At 40.1% G+C, this 14,549-nt stretch overlaps 1 protein-coding gene across 1 annotated transcript; it reads right to left on the reverse strand.

Moving 5' to 3' along the window:
- Positions 1-1,642: 1,642 nt before the first annotated feature.
- LOC120526554 (trace amine-associated receptor 13c-like) lies at positions 1,643-2,674 on the reverse strand. The gene is made up of 2 exons (XM_039749717.1): positions 2,089-2,674; positions 1,643-1,953 (listed from the first exon to the last, which is right to left on the reverse strand). The coding sequence occupies exons 1-2, from the start codon at positions 2,672-2,674 to the stop codon at positions 1,643-1,645; spliced, it is 897 nt and encodes a 298-aa protein (XP_039605651.1).
- Between the last annotated feature and the right edge of the window lie 11,875 nt (positions 2,675-14,549).

Consider the following 14,549-nt stretch of genomic DNA (forward strand, 5'->3'; position numbering starts at 1 on the left):
TATTTTTGACACTGCTTATTTGTATTTTCTCCTTATGGGATAAATTATGTCAGACATTTGCGTGCCAGCTGTGCCTCTGTGGAATGCGACTGTTGCGGTCCTCCAAAAAGTCCTTATCACCGAGCTCTGTCTTGCTTTAAAAAAAAAGGGAGAGCGCGCGACTGTGCAGCCGCGTTTACCTCTTTGACAGGTGAGGCGTGAACCACTTCGCGCGCGAGTTCCCTTCCCGCTCTCCCGCGGCGCCCAAAGCCACGCGCGCACTTAGCATCAAGTAAACACTTATGAGTTTACTATTATACCCATATTCTTCTAAAATCCCACCATCTTTTATCCCTGAAATCCTGGACCCCAAGGCACCCTTAAAAAACACACAGCATCATATTACCTGTCTGCTGTAAAGAAAGACAGTTAGCCATGTATGAGTTAATAGGTTATCTTCCTGTCACTCATTCCTAATCTATTGGCTTTAGGCTCTCTCTCTGTTGTTACACCCAATACAGAGAATGATTTACATTTAAAAATTTATGTTTTTATTGTTAAAATTAATAACGAAAACAAACATAAATAACATTTTTGTCAAGAAAATTATACAAGTATATCTAGATGGTCAGACAAAATGCAAATACATTTAGAATTACATTGTAGTGGTTTCACCATATTTTTAAAATGAAACTTCAGTGAGGAGTTCATTCATTCAGACTATTTGGATTTGAGATGGTACACTCTTTTAATAAATGTGTCTATCTGTTTACCCTAAAATTTGCTTATTAAATGGCTTCATCAGTAAGGTCCACTGTGCCTGTTACTTCCTGACAGAGTAACTGACTGCTTTACAGAAATAAAACATGCAGTATAATCTCATTTAAACAATTAATTCTTTCTTGTGTATAGTTATGCCTTTAGCAGAATAAGTTATTTAAAAAATGAACTTGGAGTTAAATAGTGGTGAGTTTTTTTGATAATTCATTTCAGTTCATTTTTTTTTTGAATATTTGGAAATCTAGTTTCTAAAGCAACTAGTAACCCATTGAGTAATTTATGATTTTAGCACTTGTACTGTAGGATTTATTATAGATGAACACTTTCTCCTGGACTCTAAAATGTTACAATATAAGATAACCCATCAAACTGTATTCTAATTAATTTTATATTACTTTATAAATAATTTAAGTTTTTATTAAAAAGTAATGAGATTTAAAAACACATGCAGAATGAAAATACAATTAAAAGAAACTGAATTCTGTTTAACTAGTTTATGTGCTTCCCCCTATGCTGCTCTGCACATTAAAAACAAATCTGAGTTAAACCATATGATTCTTCTAGATGCTTCTTAATTAAACAAAATAATAAAGACAGAACAAAGTATATTAAATGTGTTTGTAATGCCACTATAATAACATTTTGATTAAAAGTGCATAATTATTGCTACCAAAATAAAAAAAAAAAACATTAACAGAAAAATGAAACAATAACTTTGGGGTACACAAAAAATTTGCTACATAAGAAAAACTTCTTATCATCATTATTACAATACAGAGAAATATTGAGAGTTAAATTTGAAATATTAATTTAAAAATGTATGATGCTTAAAGAGCAGCTTTGAATTTTACATTAAAAGTTTATAACTTAAAAATAGTAATAATCAATTACTCTCTGGAAACAGGTTAATTAAAGATGAGCCTGGACTGCATATTTTGAAGGTTATTATCAGTTTAACCGACTTTTGAAACCAGGGGTAAAACAAAGCATAAATAATTGGATTCATACTAGAATTACAATAAGCAACCCAAGAAAATGCTTGAAGTATAACTGATGGATCATCTACATTCATGTAAGGAACAAGGAAAGTGGAAATGTAATAAGGTACCCAGCAAAGAATAAATACCACTACCACAATCCCCAGCGTTTTTGCTGCTTTTGTTTCAGATTTTTTTGGTAAGTTAAACATCCTCCCTTCAGAAGAGCTTACATGTTTTGACATATTATTAATTATCCTTGCATGTTTTTTTGCAATAATAAATATGTGTGTATAAAATAAAATCATTAACAGAAAAGGAATAATAAATGTTACAATCATATCAACTGTACCCCATATTGTATTAAATACAAAGGCACAGTCTCCAGGGCAAATATTTAATTCTTTTGCATCATCAATATATCCTTTAAAGTACAGAATTGATAATGAGTAAAACAGAGATACTATCCAGCTAATAGCTATAAATATACAAGTGACTGGGATTGTAACTTTAGCAGAGTAAAAGAATGGATGACAAACTGCAAAATAACGGTCAATAGCAATAAGCACTAAACTACCAATGGAAACTGCAGTTAAAACAAGAAAGCAAATACTGTGAATAGTACAACCAACATTGCCAAAATACCAGCATTTTTCTATCGATCGAATAACTGTGAATGGCATTACAGTTGCTCCCACTAGAAAGTCAGCCACAGCCAGAGAGAGAACGAGCAGGTTGGTTGGAGTGTGAAGCTGTTTAAAATGAAATATTGAAATCATCACAAAAAGATTTCCCCAAATAGTAAGCATTACAACAGCTGCAGAAAATATATAAAGAACCACATATACCACAGTTGGTCGGATTTCCTTAAGACAAGACACATTTCCAGCTTCAAAGCAGTATTGTACAGTGTCGATAGTTTGAAGTTCAAGTGCCATTAATCTGCAATCCTGGTCTTTTGTTTAATTAAAAATGTAGTGTCTCCTACTGATCGAAATGAAAGCTAGGTGCTATTTACAGGAATAACCTGGGAAAGGACCACTCCTTCATCAAGCAACATGTTAAAGACTGAAACAGGATTGGACAGTATTTTCTGCTAATTTAAATCAGCTGTTAATTAGTATTTCCTGCTATCAAAAATTTTGGCTCAGACATTGTCAAGAGGGGATTGTTAAGCAGCTTCTTAAAAGTTACCTACATAATGTTGTTATTGCTTACAATTCCACTTAAGGACACATACTTGTGCTGTGTTGACTATAGAATTTATTACAAAAAGGCAATTTTAAATTAAAAGAATAAAAAAATAATGATTTAAAATTAAACATTTTCACTTCATCTTACTATTGTAATGCCATTGGAACAGAGAAAAAAATATTTTGCTCCAGTCCTGTTGTTGGAACCTTTTGTTTTGCCAGAATTAGATAAAAAGGCAGGTAGCTAGAATAATGCAAGGACCAGGAGATGAGAACAAAATGTTGCCAGTAACAAGCAGGGGTCAAAAAGCTAAACAAGTAATGAGTCAAAACAACAAAGCCTCAATACACAAACAAAAAAGTCAAAATGCAAAATTCATAACTCCAATTTTTGATTTTGAATATGTCAAAGCATGTTAAAAAACTCATTGTAACAAAGGGATAGTGTGCTGCCATCTATTATAAGTGGGGAGTAATGGACTTGAACTTTCAAGTGATCACAGTGTCAACTGACAGATGTTAGCAAAACTAAACAATACAGCTGCAACCATGTAGAGACAGCCACAAAATGGCAGAGAGAGAGAGAGAGAGAGGTTAGGAGCATGCGCTGATACAGTGCATTGCCGCACCCACCACATGACAAACCAACTCAGGATCCCAGATTTGGTGTGCAGCCATGCAACGGGTGACACCTCAGCACCACCCTTGTTCAGTTGGAATGGAACCAATGTGAGGGTCCCCCAAAAAATAGGACATAAATTTGAAGTTGATGATGGACAAATTTGTGTGGCATTATTTTTTTGATGACCAACTGAAAAGTCATGGAGTCCTCTGGCCAACCAGTGGCATTAAGACTTTTCCAGTTGCCAAATTTAGCATTTTCTACATCCATTTCCACAAAATTGTATGCATAAATATTAAGACAAAATTAATTTCTTTATTGTCCAAAACTCCCAAATCATGACTTTTATGACCCTAGTACAGCAATCTCAAAAAATCATGCTGTCTAGTGCCTGGTGCAAGTATTTCATATAGATTTAATAAACTCAGCCCAAAGAAGCTTAATGAGGCCATCATGTCAGATCACCAGCTAAAAAGGTGAGGGTTACAGGTCACGTACAATTCCTGTTAAGTGATGGACATGCATGGAACAGATCTGGATATAGCAGACTGTTATCTAAAAACAGAATACAAGAATATGAAACATGACTTGAGTGCTGTGGAACCATTTACAGTTCCTGCTGGACTTTGTTCATTACCAATTCTCTGTGAACAGCCAGACACAGATTTACTTTTTTCATCAGATGTAGCATTGCGTTTGCATGTTGAGAGAAAAACATGTGTCTGTTGCTTCTGTTTATCTGCTGTTATGTGCCTAACAACTCTTTAAATTATTTTGGTATTTTAGGAATAGCAGATTTAATGTTCCACCCATTACTGCATCACCAACAATGTACTCTTAATAAGAGACTTCAATGTTACTTTTGGCTGGGGAAGAACTGCCTGTCTGATTTGAATCAAAATGATGCATTGTTGTTGGATTTTGTGCTAACTGTGGATTGCCTATAAAAACTTGGTCAGAGGCAAAGTGGCCAGGGCAAATGTCAATAACTAATATTTTAGCTGTTTTCTCTGATCTTGATAGATATATAGTAAGATACCACCCTGTAGAAGGGACCACTCCCTGGCAACACCAACATATTACTGCTGAGGTACAAGTAAGTGCGGGTAGGCCATTGGAGACAGGGACTGTTGTATGGCCATGCCCAACCGTCACGCTCTACCGTTTACAGTCACAACCCATGTGGATGGAGACTTCGTCCATGCCTTGTATAATTCTGACAGCAACACCACTATTGTTTCAAGCCGGTATATCCCATTTCAACAGTATGACGGGAAGAGATCACAAATATATACTCACACTTGTAGACAACTCCACCTGCTACCCAGAGGCCATACACCCATGGACAGCTTCCTAAAGAATGTTGTCCGGGATGACTGGATTTAGTCCACCTTCATGGAAGTTGCCATAGTGCTATGCCTGTGTGCTGTGCACCTTCAAATGTCCATCTATCACCCTCAGACAGATAGCCTGGTTAAGCACTTAAGCAGATGATGTTGAGGAAAGTGGTACACGCAGATGGCAGAAAGAGGGACCAACTAATCTTGTTTACCTTCTGGGAGGCACAGCAAGCCACTATGGGATTTACCCCCTTTGAATTACTTTAATTGCGACAGCTTCATAGTCTGCTAGACTTAATTCAGGATGATGCAATACTGTTTCCCAGTAATATCATTGATTATGCTGTGGCTTTATGTGGCTGCTTTGTAAAATCGCTACCCCTGCTTATGGAGTATTTCGATGGAGCACAACATTTGCAGGCCCACCTATACAACAGGGACTGTAGCCATCATGAGTATTGTCTGGGGGACTGAGTAATGGTGCTCATCTTAACATTACATTTCAAGTTTCAAGCCCATTGTCAAAGACCCTATGGAGCCTGAGAGTACAAAGGGCTGGTAGACCATCTAACATACCTGCCCAACCAATGTTCAGCTAAGAGGGTCTATCATGTAAACCTTAAACTTTGGCATGACTGCAACTCAGGAGTCTAAGTAGCAACTCCAATGATTATGCTTTTTCTAGATGCTGAACAACTTAATTTTGGGGACAATCTTAACCTCCTAACAAAGGAAGGAACTGAAAGCCACAACTACCTCCATTACAAAGGTAGCTGACCCCAAACTGGGCCAAACGAAACTATTAGCTCACAACATTGTCATCAAACCAAAAATAATTGTTAGGGAATGTGGAGGTTGAGTTGGAGATTCAATGGATGCTGGATCTCATTGTCATTAAAGAAATCCAAAGCCCCTGGGCCAGGTCCATAGTTTTGGTAGTTTATCTTTGATGCACATCCAGTGCTGAGGGTGAACAACTTCCTGGAACTTCTGTTACTTGTCCACTCTCAATATGACAAAAGGCCACCAGCAGATTCCCATAACAGATGACAAAAGGCTGTGTTTAGCACCCCTATTGGCCGCTGGCCATACAACGTCCTCTCCTTTTGGCTACATAGGGTGTCAGCAGCCTTTCAGTGTCTGGTGAATACACTTTTATGCCACCTATCCAGATGATATAACTGTCTACTCCAACACCTGTGAAAACACTTCTTGCACATCTTGGTGGTTCTCCTCACCATCTGTTATGCTAGTCTTCAGATCATTAAAAAAAATGCTGTTTTCAGGGTGATCAAAGACAAATATTTCAGATACATGGTAGGTGGAGGCAAGCCACAGTGTTTCAAAGTTACTGCCACTTGTCAAACTAAAAGGCAAGTTCAAGCCTTCCTAGCTCTCGCAGGGTTTATACATCAGTTTTCCGAGAGTGCTGTGTCTTTAACTGAACTAATGAAGAACAGGGCCCCAAATACAGTGGCATAGAATCCAAAAGCTGTGGTTGCATTCTGTGATTTGAAAATAGCCCTTATGTCAGCTCCTGTATCACTCTCCCCTAATTTCTCTCAACTCTTTTCCTCCAGACAGATGCTTTGGACACTGGCCTTGCTGTTGTGCTGAGCCAGGGTATCAAGGAGGCTAACACCCCATGATGTATTTCATTCAGAAACTACTGGACTAGTAGATGATTTATTCCATCAAATGTGTAGTCTCCCAGCTCATATACTACCTCTTGGGAAGGGAATTTGCTCTGGTGACCATCCACACATTATAGCAGTGGTTGTGTTCCCAGATGGACTCCAACCTCCTGTTTAGTAGGTGGTTTCTGAGCCTTGAGTCCTATAAATTTACAATAGAACAAAAGCAGGGGTCCCTCAATACCAACACTTACACCTTCTCCCAGATCCATGACATTACGGCTAGGTTTCACCATGTTTTTTTTTTTATAATAATTAATTTAGGATTAAACAGGGCAACCAGCATGGCATCCCAACACATCATTGAAGTCCTTGAGTGTTCTTCCACACATGCACACTGCCTATTATCAATGTGTGGTTGAATAAAAAAAAAAATTCTTTCCCTTACGAATCCGCTCAGTAGATTGTACCATTTATCCAGACTTGATCTGTGGACCTGACCATGTGTAGGAAAAGGGTTGAATTGATCACTCATTTAAAAAATTCAAGATCCAAGGTTCCTTACCTGGCTGGGATGCTTTAATGGATGGACAGTTGAAGATCAATTGTATGGACTATTTACCCACTGATACAAAAGGTGGCAGTCCTCTTGGTGCCTGCATGGCTACGTGCCGGGTAGCCTGGGATATGTAGTCCAGTAGCATCAGTTTTCCATGGGTACTGCCAGGGGTAGCTTCAGGGACAAATCATTCCCCTTTAACACTAGAATCCCTGAAGCCTATGAAAAAACTCGTAATCCTGAGCTACCTTGAATTCATTCACACCTCTCCATTAGCGTCTTTTGTTTTGTAAATGTAACGATCAGCACAAGCATAAAGCAGCCTGCTATCCCATTCCCCCCACCACCGCAGAAAGGGTAAAAATTTCTCCCAGCTCAACTCTTGTTTATCTGGGTGTGAGATGCCTGGAGTTGTATAGGTTACTGCTGCACCACCCAAGTGGTCATGTCAGCATTGTACCCTAACCCGATTTCTTTCTCTTCGGCTATATTCTTGAATAAAAGCATGCTTGTTTTGGTATACATGTACCTTTTGTGAAAGTGTTTACTTAATATTTAGACTTCATACATTATACACTTCATGACTACATTTTGTCAATTATTACTAAAATATGAAAACGTTTCTTTTTTAGTTATGTGCTCAACAATTCCTGCCTCGCAATTTTTCCTACCATTTCCACAGATCATTGCAGACACGGAACACACATGAAACATATGTATTCCAAATGACGATATATTATTTACCCTCTACAATTCCATGCACTACGCAACCAGATAAACAGACTTTAGCTCTGAGAACCTTCTCAGTGACTTAAGGTGCATCGGTGGGAGTGGGAGGATGGGATAGCAGGCTGCTTGCTGCTTGTGTTGATCAAAACATTTGCAAAATAAAAGACAATAACGGGGAGATGCAAAGAAATGTAAGGTGACCTGGGATTATGATTTTTATTGTAGACTTTAGGGATTCTAGTGCTAAAGGAACCTCTGCCTGACCCGGAAGTACCACCTACTTGTGGCAGAGTCACACCAGAAGTGTTCCTGAGTCTGGCATAAAAGTAGGTGCCCAACCTCATCTAGGTAAATCAGAGTCAGGTGGTTTTGGACGAAGCTTATCTGGAGAAGTAAAAGGTGAGGAAGAAAGGAGAAGAGACACAGAATATAAATGAAATTGTGCTTGTGCAATATTTATGTTTCTTCTGTGAACTATTTGTGAAAATAAATCACCATTTGAAATAATCTTTGTGTTGGTGTTGATGGATTGGAGGGTTTGAGAACTCACTGGCACCCCCTACATGTCACAATATATATATGCATAAACAAATATACAAAAACAAACAACACAAAACATAAAATTATGAAAGCTTAGTTGTACATTTTCTTGCCTATAGAAAAAGGCACAGCTTATGAATTCTGATATTTCATTTCAATTAGAAAGAGAAGAAACAAGAATTAAATCAATGCTATTTCCATACATGTACCTGTATGTTCATTATCGAAACAAATCAGCACCACTTGATTGCTCAATTATGAGAGCTATGTTGAGGATTGAAAAATGCTTTAAAAAAAACCATTTGTTTAACTTAAAATAATATTAACAAATTCTTGCCCATGTGTAAAAAGCTTGTGGCCCTTCCTCGCAGAAATAAAAATCAATATTTCCTAATTTTAAATAAAATAAGATATATATTTTACTATGAGTTACAAAGGTGAGAATAAGAGTCTGTCATTTGAATTAGAAAAGATACTACGTTACCAGTATAGTGTAAGATATCCATATATATTTTCCTGATGAAACATGTTTCCATTTAGTTTTACTCCAAGTAATACTAGTAATGCATTCTGAGTAATTTATACAAAAACAAAACTTTCTGATAAACAAAAACTTTTTTTTCAATGAGGCTGGAGCATAGTACATTCCTAATAAAGCAATGATACCACCATTCAGAATTTGGTTCTTGTCCAACCTATAAATTGGGTGATTTTAGTTGAGATAGAAGCATTTTTAACTGATTCGCACCATGCTTAGCACAAATTGATGAAATGTACTTTGTAGGTAAGCGTTCATAAGAGTAAATGAATTATCAGTTTTGCCTTTAGCAATGCCAGTAATTAATCATACAATTTCTTGAGGTCAGGTCAGGTCAGGTTGGGGAGCATGCACTGGTACAGTACGTTTCTGCACCCATCACAAGATGAAACAGCTCAGGGTCCTGGTTGGCAACCCCCCAGGCTGACACATGCTCCAGTCCCACCCTCCATAAATGACCCTCTATCTGCCGCAGCCAGATGTTAAATGGGTGGCCCCTTGGCCTGGTCCAGCCATTCAGTTCTATAGCAATCAGGATCCTGCATCATCCTCGGGGAATCTTGCCAAATGGCCGTAGTGCCGTAAGTGATGCTCCCTCAGAATTCAGGTAATGTGCCTCATTCGGAACTCCATGAGAAACTAATCATTCGACACAAAGTCAAACCAGCGATACCCAAGGATTCTTCGAAGAGATACAGTACCAAGGGAGTCCAGTCTTCATCTCAGGCCACTGGATAGCGTCCATGTCTCACAATCATATGGCAAGACAGGAAGCACCAGGACTCTAAAGACTTGGACCTTCGTCCTTTTGCATAGATATCAGGAGCGCCACACACCCCTTTCCAGCGACCTCATGACCCCCCATGCTCTCCGAGTCCATCTACTGACTTATTATGAAGAGTCACCAGAGACATGAATGTCACTGCCAAGGCTTCCAGTTTATTTTCCTTACCTTTCTCTGTAAGGGAGATTTCCAGCCATTAGACTTATATGAGGGTTACTAATGCACATTTGTTTTAGGAAACATAATGTTCCCAAATATTGATGAACACAATTAAAAAATTAGGTCAGAGCTGTCTACCTATTTGTCCATCTCTGACACATCCCCCCATGTGTATTCTGAAGGAAGAGCAGCCCAATTCAGGAAAGACAGGCCAGGTGGTACGATGGACTCAGGAAATGACCCCGGGCCCAGTAGGTTGGCATTGATAGAGATGTCTTGACACTCTCGTCTGGCGTTTCTGCTGCAGTTAAAAGTGGCAGACTCGTTCGATCACAGTCCATGTCCATACCATGTGATCCCCAGCAAGTATATCAAGTTACCTATGTGGAATGGAGCAGACCTTGAGACAATGCTTTAAGTGGTCCTACCAGCATTTCTTCAAGTCACCCCAAATATATAATATACTTAATAACATAGCTTTTTTCATATTTCCTGGTTTTACAGTCTTTTTAGTGTAGTGCTTCAGTTTCAGAATTTTAGTGTGATGTCATAATCAGTTTGTCCCTGCTGAATGCAGAGCTTTAGCTAAGAAACAGCTAGGCCATTATGTTGTTATTAAAAGCTCTTGTTTCCAGTTTAGTCAAAACCTTGTAAAAGTTGGGCTTTTTCCTGACTCAGTCATGAGCTTGTTATATGTTAACAAACATGAGAAATGAGGTCTTTAGCTTGCTGTTTACTAACTATTCAAAGTTCTAATTTATCTTGGCATAGACAAACTTGTCTTGGGTATGACAATAACTGCATCTGACCCTGCAAATGGCCCTCCATCTTGCAGGGAAAACTTGAGGGTTGTTGGCAGGATTGTCACTCCAACCAACGTAAAAACTTCACCGAGCTCCAAAACAGCAGATAGGAATCCTTTCTGCTCTCCGCAAGAGTACCTCTGCTGCAGCCACCCACAGCAAGGCTGCTCGCATTATGAAGAGGATGGTGGAAAAGCCCTTGGGAGCCTCAGAGGAGTCGAAACCACTACAGAGCCAATGGGGTCAGGCCTGTTGGGGATCAGAACTGGTGTGGTGCTGAGGTGTCACACGCTGCACAATTTGAGGCCACCTATCCAGGTGGCCATGTGGAACGCCTTGTCTCTCCGGCATGATGACCATCTTCCTCTGATGTCAGAGGAGCTTCATAAACTCCACATTTTAATGGGGGCACTCTCTGAGGTACGCAAAGCTGGGACTGGCGAAATCTCTGTAGATGGTGTAAAAGAAAATACAGAGTCGCATAAAGGGTTGAGGTTTTTCGCCCCGTATACTATAACAAAAATATTTCACAGGTCTTTCTTTCCCGACAAAACTTGTAAGAAATCATAAGACAAAAAAATGGCGGATTGGAGGGACAATATAAAGGGGCGGACCGGAATTCAGGCATGATGGTTGCTGGGTAGGCATGGTGGTGTATGGGAGCTTGATGTCATCTTTGGGGGACCAGAGGGAAGAAAGGAACCCGGAAGTGAAGACCGTTGTTTATTCTGGGTTGTTTTACGGCGGCGTCGCTTCGGCTTTTCTGAGGGAAAAAAGGAGAGAGAGGTTAGTACGTTGCCTTCGTCCCCTGGCGGGTCTTATCACGGTGTGCGTCGGGTCTTTCAACTGCTCCCGATGCGCTCGTACGTGACATGACCCCCTCAGCCCAGACCCTTCAGGTTGGGCGGACCGAACTGAGAGGTTGTGGATCCGGGAGGGAGCATCAGCATTGCCTGCAGGCCACCTCGATGATAAGTGACAGTAAACTTGTAGGGCTGCAAGTCCAAAAACCACCTCGTGACCCGGGGATTTGACTCCCGATGTAGGGCCATCCATTGGAGAGTGGCATGGTCCGTTACCAAGGAGTTAATACCACAGATACGTTACTGCCCACTTAATGGCCAAGGCTTCCCGCTCGACCGCCGCATATCTGGTCCAGCAGTTTCCGGCTCAGGTACATGACGGGGTGTTCGACACCATCGATGCTCTGGCTCAACACGGCGCCGAGGCCTGTGTCCGAAGCATCGGTATGGAGGAGAAACAGATGAGAAAAGTCAGGTGTTCTCAAAACAGGTGCTGAGCTAAGGGCCTCCTTTAAGTCACTGAATGCTCGTTCCGCCTCGCTATTCCACACCACTTGAAAAGGGGCCCGCTTCTTTGTCAGTTCCGTCAAGGGTGCTGCCCTCTCGGAAAACCGAGGTACAAACCGGCGATAATACCTGGCTAAACCCAGGAAGGCTTGCACTTGCTTCTTGACCACCGGACGGGGCTATTCTAAGATGGCTTTCACTTTAGTACACTGTGGTTTCACCAGCCCCCCCAAGGTAGCCTAAATACTTGGCCTCACTCAAACCAAAATAACACTTACAAGGGTTGATGCAGAGGCCGGCTTTCGCTATTGTCAGGGGGACCACGTAAACCTGTAATACATGCTCCTCCCAGGTGCCGGAAAAAATAACCACGTCATCCAAGTAGGCGGCATAATAGGACTGGTGGGGCCATTGCACTCTGTCTACCAGATGCTGAAAGGTCGCTGGCGCCCCGTGCAGACCAAATGGGAGGACCTTGTATTGCCAGTGTCCACTAGGGGTACTGAAGGCTGTTTTTCTTTTGTGGATGCCGTTAAGGGAATTTGCCAGTACCCTTTGGTCATATCCAAGGTAGTCAGATAACGGGCCATCCCCAGCCTTTCGAGTAACTCATCTATCCGGGGCATGGGGTAGGCGTCAAACTTGGAGACCTGATTGAGACGTCTGAAGTCATTACACAACCTCCAGGAGCCGTCCGGCTTGGAAATGAGGACGATCGGACTGGACCAGGGGCTATGGCTCTCCTCAATGATGTTGAGGTCCAACATTCGCTGTACCTCTAGCTCCACCTCTGCACGTTTCGATTCCAGGAGGCGATAGGGTCTTTCCCTGACTACCACCCCCGGGTCGGTCACAATGTCGTGCTGAATCAGCGTGGTCCATACATCAGTATATTTCCATAGAGAAGACACCATTATTTTATCTTTGACTTGACAATGGCTACATCAGTCACAAGCTACTTACCTGGGGCCTCCAGTTCCTATCCTTCCTTTTCTTTCTCCAAGTAACCAATCACCACACGATCAGCTCTGTTATAGATGCCAAGCCATCTGTAAGCTTAGAACACTGATTCATCAAAACTGTCACTGTCCACCATGTCCTCACATGTTTAAATATTAACAATATACATTATTTTAATGAAGTTTAAACTTTATCTGTATAATGTAATAAACATTGTTTACTGCATTGCATCTTAAAAATTATATCAAGAGCTCCAAGAAGATAGTGCTTGGAAATCTAAATCGACTTAGAAGACAGTCATCTTTATATGCAAATACGTGCTTTATAAAATGACTCAGGTTTTTGCAATATTAGAACTGTAGTGCAAGTTTACAGTGAAGTTGATTGAACTTATAAGTGCAAACAGTTCTACCAGGAACAAATGATGGACTGATTGAGTGCATTTAGAACACTTGGAATGAAACTGTTTCTGAACCACGAGGGTCCCTACAGAAAAGGCTCTGATGCGTTTGGCGTACTGTTTGGAAATAATATGGAATAGACTGTGTGCATGGCTGAGACAGCGTGTGCAAGATGCTATATCCTGATAATCCGATCAGCTGCTATACAGCTGTGATTCCACATTCAGATACAGTGGGTTAAATACTCAGTGGTACACTGAGAGTGACAATGCTAAAGCAGCTATAGTATTTGGAATAGTTTGGCCGTTTTATGCACCATTATATGGTTACGTGTTGATTATAATGCAATGCCTTATACTAATAAATGATATACAGTTAATTTAAATGCATTTGATAAAGCCACATGGGAATGTGAATCTAAAAAATAAAAGGAAATCACACAGTAACAGTACCACTGCTTTGACGCTGGGTGCCGGCAGTTTGTAAAACTAAGCGGAGAACTTGCGTACAGCAGCGATTGAGCTGGCGTGAAAATGTGTGTGGCTTTATGCCAAGTTTAGTTTTTATACATCACGATGTGAGTGTGGAAACAGGCATATGCAACATTTTTGTGCATACACACCATTTATGCATGATGTCCCTGGTATTCATGGCAGCACTAATAGTTCTGGCCCTGAAAAAATTATCAAAATGTCAAGTTAGCAGTGGTTTTCTGATGTGGTCTTTGTTATGCAAGTATATAAATAAAAATTCAAAAATATTTTGTCTCAGCACATGAAAGTGTTATAATATTCATAGGTGCTTGCATGTGTCAGTGTAGAATTACCTTTTAGGTGAATGAACGTTTTTGGTAATGTAGTCAATAAAATAAAACTTAAACCTGAAATACAAAATGTGTACTACTTTAATAAAATATTGGGAGGGCAAATGTTTACTTCATGCATTATCAGTCTATTCATTAAACACTGATATATAGTTTGTTGGAAAAAATATATGGTTAAGCAGTAGGGCCCACAGAACTCGCATACCTGTATGTTGTAAAAAGGCTGACCTGTCAGTGGGACTGTACATTTGGTAGGGTTGTGTAATTTAAATATCTTGTTCTTACATCAGCATGAATATACCTTTTCTTTTAAATGAATTAACAGAATATATACAAAGCACACAATGTGCACCGAGCAAAGACAAAATACTTTCAGTATGAGGAGTACCATGCCTCATGGATGGTCAAATGGAGTGGT

Source organism: Polypterus senegalus, chromosome 3, assembly GCF_016835505.1.
Source record: "Polypterus senegalus isolate Bchr_013 chromosome 3, ASM1683550v1, whole genome shotgun sequence".
Taxonomy (NCBI): domain Eukaryota; kingdom Metazoa; phylum Chordata; class Cladistia; order Polypteriformes; family Polypteridae; genus Polypterus; species Polypterus senegalus.

Bases quoted from the DNA above. Each gene is read 5' to 3' on its own strand.
- LOC120526554 (XM_039749717.1), bottom strand. From the start codon at position 2,674: ATGGCACTTGAACTTCAAACTATCGACACTGTACAATACTGCTTTGAA. The intron at 1,954-2,088 runs GTACAGTTGATA...GCTCTTCTGAAG, and splicing joins TGTATTTAATACAATATGGG to GGAGGATGTTTAACTTACCA.